Below are 7482 nucleotides of genomic sequence, written 5' to 3' on the forward strand. Positions count from 1 at the left end.
GTGTCTTCTTTGGAGTTAAAAAGACCAATCAATCTGTCAATAAACACTGTGGTTTTATAGGGATAATTTTAATACTCTGTCATTACCAAAAGCAAAACAAAAAAAATAAGAAAAGCATACGATATGGTTTAACATGACCAAGATATTCCTTGTACTGTTAAAATTGACTCTGTTAATTACGTAACATGCAAGATTATTTTTTTTATCTAGTTTTCTTTTTATCACAGGAAAGAACGAAAAGAAGAGGTGTGAAATACCATGGAGTCACATACCTGCTGGTGTACTACCAAGTCTGTGGCGAGTTGTCTACTGGACATCGCAGGCTCTGACCTGGTAATATTTGTGGACTTTACGTTCTGTCTTGTTATTACAACTAATGTATATATTTTTACAATGCAAAAACAAACTGTTTTCCGTCATTAATTAGGTTATTTAAACCATAGGCTAAAATATTGCTGGGACTGTTCATCCTAAAGTAATACTTAGACATGTAAGAAAAAAAAACTTAATTAATCTGAGGCTTTAACATGCATATTTCTTTGATAATATTTAGGATAATTCAGTTTCCCTCACTCAACAATGAAATTATTAACCTGTACTGTTAGTGGTTTATGTATCTGAGGTGTGTCCATTTGACAAGATTGTCACATCAGTTGAAAATGTTTCTATTAGCAGAAATCAGTTTGAAAGAATCACAGCATTCAAAAAAAGATTAAAAGCTAACATTATTCCTACAGCTTGAACTTTATGTTACTGAAAATAGATGTTAGTATTTAGCATTTTATGGTTTATCAAATGAATAAGTAATCAAAGTATACTTTTTAAACACATTGTAATAAATAATGAAACTATTTTTGTTTGATATATTTCACTTTGTGCTGGTACGAGCCTTTATTATACTGTCCTGTATTTTTGTTTGATATATTTCACTTTGTGCTGGTACGAGCCTTTATTATACTGTCCTGTATTTTTGTTTGATATATTTCACTTTATGCTGGTACGAGCCTTTATTATACTGTCCTGTATTCTTCTTTGATATATTTCACTTTGTGCTGGTACGAGCCTTTATTATACTGTCCTGTATTCTTCTTTGATATATTTCACTTTGTGCTGGTACGAGCCTTTATTATACTGTCCTGTATTTTTGTTTGATATATTTCACTTTGTGCTGGTACGAGCCTTTATTATACTGTCCTGTATTTTTGTTTGATATATTTCACTTTGTGCTGGTACGAGCCTTTATTATACTGTCCTGTATTCTTGTTTGATATATTTCACTTTGTGCTGGTACGAGCCTTTATTATACTGTCCTGTATTTTTGTTTGATATATTTCACTTTGTTATATTTAATAACATTAGCTCCCACTAATTGTAACATACAGGTATGATGTACATGTGACCTGATTTGATGACATGAGCTCCCACTAATTGTAACATACAGGTATGATGTACATGTGACCTGAGTTAATGACATTAACTTAAGATTTCAGATGTTCCATTGCTATAGGCTTATTCTTCCAATGATGTACTAGTGACCTGAGTTAATGACGTTAACTTAAGATTTCAGATGTTTCATTGCTATAGGCTTATTCTTCCAATGATGTACTAGTGACCTGAGTTAATGACGTTAACTTAAGATTTCAGATGTTTCATTGCTATAGGCTTATTCTTCCAATGATGTACTAGTGACCTGAGTTAATGACGTTAACTTAAGATTTCAGATGTTTCATTGCTATAGGCTTATTCGATATGATGTACATGTGACCTGAGTTAATGACGTTAACTTAAGATTTCAGATGTTTCATTGCTACAGGCTTATTCTTCCAATGATGCAGTCTTTTTCTACGGCTGGAGACTTTACGGTGGGGGGGAAGTTACGGACTGCTGTGGTGGAGAATGCTATATATTACGGCACTTATCTGCTTATTTTTGGGATCTTGTTGATATATGTTGCAGCTCAGCCTGGAATGTATCTGGATGGGTGAGTTACTCTTTTACAAAACCTGTATTCTGTGCAGTGGAATGCTTGTCAGAGAATACTCCTGTCATATTACAATTTCAATGAAATATTAATTAATCATACTGCAGTTTGAAAAGAAGATTTAAGTAATCATATTGCAAGATTACGGGTTTTATTCTTTTAATACCCTTGTGTACATAATATTGAGATAATTCGAGAGCTGTTTCTTATCTTACTGAGATCCTTCACACATCCATTGTATTATAGTATTTGGGGGGGGATATATGGAACAGATTTAATAGTAGACATAGATCAGGGATCAAACATTTAGCCCAGTAGTGTTGTAGTTAACCAAGCCACCAAGCTATTCAAGTAATCAAAATATCAACAGTTATTTCTGATTAATTCAGATTGGACTCGTGTAAATCATCAACTAATCAAAATTTGTGTTTCTAATCATTACCATTTTCAATTATTCCAACTATCCAAGTCTTGTGTTAATGTAATCTATTGGTTAAATTTAATTGATTAATAAGCCTAATGATGAATCGATTGTCAAATTCTACTAATTGTCCATGTCTAAATTAGGGGAAGTAGATATAAGTGGACTTTATCTACACGTTAAGACAGTACAAGTTACGGATATAAGTGGACTTTATCTACACATTAAGATAGTACAAGTTACGGATATAAGTGGACTTTATCTACACATTAAGATAGTACAAGTTACGGATATAAGTGGGCTATATCTACACATTAAGATAGTACAAGTTACGGATATAAGTGGACTTTATCTACACATTAAGATAGTACAAGTTACGGATATAAGTGGACTTTATCTACATATTAAGATAGTACAAGTTACGGATATAAGTGGACTTTATCTACACATTAAGATAGTACAAGTTACGGATATAAGTGGACTTTATCTACACATTAAGATAGTACAAGTTACAGATATAAGTGGACTTTATCTACACATTAAGATAGTACAAGTTACGGATATAAGTGGACTATATCTACATGTTAAGACAGTACAAGTTACGGATATAAGTGGACTATATCTACATGTTAAGACAGTACAAGTTGCGGATATAAGTGGACTTTATCTACACATTAAGATAGTACAAGTTACGGATATCAATGGACTTTATCTACACATTAAGATAGTACAAGTTACGGATATCAATGGACTTTATCTACACATTAAGATAGTACAAGTTACGGATATCAATGGACTTTATCTACACATTAAGATAGTACAAGTTACAGATATCAATGGACTTTATCTACACATTAAGATAGTACAAGTTACGGATATCAATGGACTTTATCTACACATTAAGATAGTACAAGTTACGGATATAAGTGGACTTTATCTACACATTAAGATAGTACAAGTTATGGATATAAGTGGACTATCTAGACATTAAGATAGTACAAGTTATGGATATAAGCGGACTATCTAGACATTAAGATAGTACAAGTTATCGATATAAGTGGACTTTATCTACACATTAAGATAGTACAAGTTATCGATATAAGTGGGACTTTATCTACACATTAAGATAGTACAAGTTATGGATATAAGTGGGACTTTATCTACATATTAAGATAGTACAAGTTACAGATATAAGTGGACTTTATCTACATATTAAGATAGTACAAGTTACGGATATAAGTGGACTATCTACACATTAAGATAGTACAAGTTACGGATATAAGTGGACTATCTACACATTAAGATAGTACAAGTTATGGATATAAGTGGACTTTATCTACACATTAAGATACTACAAGTTATGGATATAAGTGGACTTTATCTACACATTAAGATACTACAAGTTACGGATATAAGTGGACTTTATCTACACGTTAAGATAGTACAAGTTATGGATATAAGTGGACTATCTAGACATTAAGATAGTACAAGTTATGGATATAAGTGGACTATCTAGACATTAAGATAGTACAAGTTATCGATATAAGTGGACTTTATCTACACATTAAGATAGTACAAGTTATCGATATAAGTGGGACTTTATCTACACGTTAAGATCGTACAAGTTATCGATATAAGTGGGACTTTATCTACACGTTAAGATAGTACAAGTTATGGATATAAGTGGACTATCTACACATTAAGATAGTACAAGTTATGGATATAAGTGGACTTTATCTACACATTAAGATAGTACAAGTTATGGATATAAGTGGACTTTATCTACATATTAAGATCGTACAAGTTATGGATATAAGTAGACTTTATCTACATATTAAGATAGTACAAGTTACGGATATAAGTAGACTTTATCTACATATTAAGATAGTACAAGTTACGGATATAAGTGGACTTTATCTACACATTAAGATAGTACAAGTTATGGATATAAGTGGACTTTATCTACATATTAAGATAGTACAAGTTACGGATATAAGTAGACTTTATCTACATATTAAGATAGTACAAGTTACGGATATAAGTGGACTTTATCTACACGTTAAGATAGTACAAGTTATGGATATAAGTGGACTATCTACACATTAAGATAGTACAAGTTATGGATATAAGTGGACTTTATCTACACATTAAGATACTACAAGTTATGGATATAAGTGGACTTTATCTACAGGTTAAGATATTCATTGCCATCAGGTAATCTAAATTCCTCTTATTAATAACACAATAATAAATAATAAATCCTAGTGTACAATGACTACAAATTTATTGAAACTTAAAAGATTTGTATAACTGGTAATGTTGAAAACTTCTATTTAATTCACTCTTTTGTAGTTTTTCTTCTTACCTTTTGCATGATGTTTTCTGTAGTTACAGTGCCGAGACAAGTCTTCCATTTCTTCCCCCACACACATACAGAAATTTAAATTCAAGTTAAGAGCATTGGTTGAGAAACGCTGGCCTAGATTATATTAGTTCCGAATGCAAAACATTAGTGTGTTTAACATAATTTTTTCAGCCCAAAACTGAAAGTGATCTGCATCACAGCAAGCAACACGTGGGGGCTCTTTCTTTTGGTTTTGCTTCTTGGTTATGGGTTGGTAGAAGTTCCTCGCATCTGCTGGAATAAAAGTAAACGTGGACACATGCTGAATTATCTTTACTTTAAAGCAGCAAAACTAAGTACAGAGAAGTGTGAGGCAGAAGAAAAAGTGGATGATGTTTTGGAGGTAGGTTGTGAAAAAGTTTTCCATTTTTTTATAAAGTTAATTTTAAGCATAACAAACCATATAATAATAATAAGCTTAAAGAAACTTTTTTTAAAAAACCTTTAATGATTAATAATTAATTTGCGAGATCTCAATGTGATATTTCTTTACAGAAAGATTTTAAACAATGTAGTGAAGTTAGGTTGAGATATGATTTGTATTCACAGTATCAGATTGTTTGTGGAACTCAAATGTAACTAAATATATAACTCTTATCCAAAATGGACACATTAACCCATTAACTGCTGCAGGAGCAGCTCAGTTGCCGTTTTCTGACTCAGATAAAACTGAGTTGCCATTAATCACAATAAAATGGTAATTATCATCATTCGCATAGTTATAGTTATATATATGCGACTGACGTATATATCCGTCAGTTGCAGCTGATCCATAGAACTTCAATGACAGAAATATCCGTCATCCGCAGCTGAGCCATAGAACTTCAATGACAGAAATATCCGTCATCCGCAGCTGAGCCATAGAACTTCAATGACGGAAATATCCGGTTGTCGCAGCTGATCCATAGAACTTCAGTGGCGGAAATATCCGTCAGTCGCAGCTGAGCCATAGAACTTCAATGACGGAAATATCCGTCAGTCGCAGCTGAGCCATAGAACTTCAATGACGGAAATATCTGTCAGTCGCAGCTGAGCCATAGAACTTCAATGACGGAAATATCCGTCAGTCGCAGCTGAGCCATAAAACTTCAATGACGGAAATATCCGTCATCCGCAGTTAATGGGTTAACAAAAAAAACAATATTTTTTTATTTATTTAAATTCTAGTAACTTTAAATTATATGGATATAATATTACAAATTGCCATTACGGTTAAACAATTAGAAGACTGAATTTGATATTTATAACTGATATGAGTCTGTGGTTTGTCTGGTTAAAACAACGTATTCTGGTAGTTGTCCAAACAAGAGATTAGCATGTTGTAGAAGAAAATTACTAAAGGTTTTCCCGATGATGCTTATTTATATTTTCAAAAATGTTCTGAGTGAAAAGAATGTAAGAGATATTAAAGATGAGTTGTAAGAAATATTTTTACAAATATTGTAAATCTGAGGTAAATAGAATACACGTAATAGCATGTGGTATGCTTTTTTGGGGTTTCAGAAAATGCAGCAAGTTTCCAATACTGTGCCCATTGGTCATCCGTTGAGAAGATGTGTGGAAATTATCTTGGAAAAGGTATCTTTCTCTCTATATATATACAGACAGACACACATACATACAAATATCTATATGGATCAAAGGACAGTTAACCCCAAAATCTCTACTAAGGAGGCATTTTTTTAACATTTCAGCTACTTGACTACAATGTTCTTCCTACTTTTGCAAACAAGGCTTAGATTTGGGCCTAATTTTAGGGATACAAGATGAACATTAACTGAGTAGTAAAGTTTTGTAATAATCCAACTTTTGCATCTACTGGAACCTCTTGCACCCCAAGCAAGTAGTCTATCAACTGAACAAAAGTGTTAACTACACGGCATTTTATAGTAGGGCATTGTAAACAACTGAAACTACAATTTTCTTCATACTTTTGCAAACAAGGCTTAGATTTGGGCCTAATTTTAGGGATACAAGATGAACATTAACTGAGTAATAAATTTTTGTAATAATCCAACTTTTGCATCTACTGGAACCTCTTGCACCCCAAGCAAGTAGTCTATCAACCGACCAACTGAAACTACAATTGTTAGTTTAGAAGAAATATCAAGCATGATGGGATTGACAATTTACACTTTCATTTTGACAAGTTTATTTAAGTACGTGGTAGAATTCTTCCCTTTGAGTTCTAGATTTTTTTTTAGTCATTTGATCTTATTGCTTTTCAAACTTTAGTATCTTCTGTGTAAAGAATTACCACAACAAAAATGTATAGATTCCTAACCCCGTGTTGTTTCATTTGAACTTGTGTTTATCATTACAGTGCCCAGAAGAAAAGAAAAACGCCATTCGTCGTAGAAGACAGCCACTAGAGGAAAGTCCCGGAGCTGATGTTAGTGAAAGAAATCTTGTTCGTATACATCAGCAGGTAAACTACTGGAAATCTCGTTGTTCCGATACTACTGAAGTTGTTGTTGTCAACTGTGTTATAGAAAACATCTCGAAAGAAACATGCAAAATATATAACAAAAAAAAATAAAAATGTTTATAATGAGTTTTCATTGAGCAAGATCAACTCCAGGTGAATATCAAAGTGGCTGACTGGAGTGATAGTTAAATAAAAAAAAACTATTGTTAATTATGGCTGGAGACGGCTTGAATGGGTAATGAAGAAAA

General features: G+C 32.5%; 1 protein-coding gene across 3 annotated transcripts in view; it reads left to right on the top strand.

Annotated features, from left to right (window-relative positions):
- The window catches only part of LOC106466257 (LMBR1 domain-containing protein 2-like), a 38539-nt gene that overhangs the window by 6750 nt on the left and 24307 nt on the right, over window positions 1–7482 (top strand). For all 3 annotated transcript variants that reach the window (XM_013926515.2, XM_022394232.1, XM_022394231.1), the window contains exons 4-8: window positions 228–333; window positions 1814–1981; window positions 4939–5149; window positions 6310–6384; window positions 7130–7234. In XM_013926515.2, the coding sequence (XP_013781969.1) occupies window positions 228–333; window positions 1814–1981; window positions 4939–5149; window positions 6310–6384; window positions 7130–7234 (665 nt within the window). The remainder of the gene's footprint in view (window positions 1–227; window positions 334–1813; window positions 1982–4938; window positions 5150–6309; window positions 6385–7129; window positions 7235–7482) is intronic.

This window comes from Limulus polyphemus, unplaced genomic scaffold, assembly GCF_000517525.1.
Source record: "Limulus polyphemus unplaced genomic scaffold, Limulus_polyphemus-2.1.2 Scaffold2207, whole genome shotgun sequence".
Classification (NCBI taxonomy): Eukaryota; Metazoa; Arthropoda; class Merostomata; order Xiphosura; family Limulidae; genus Limulus; species Limulus polyphemus.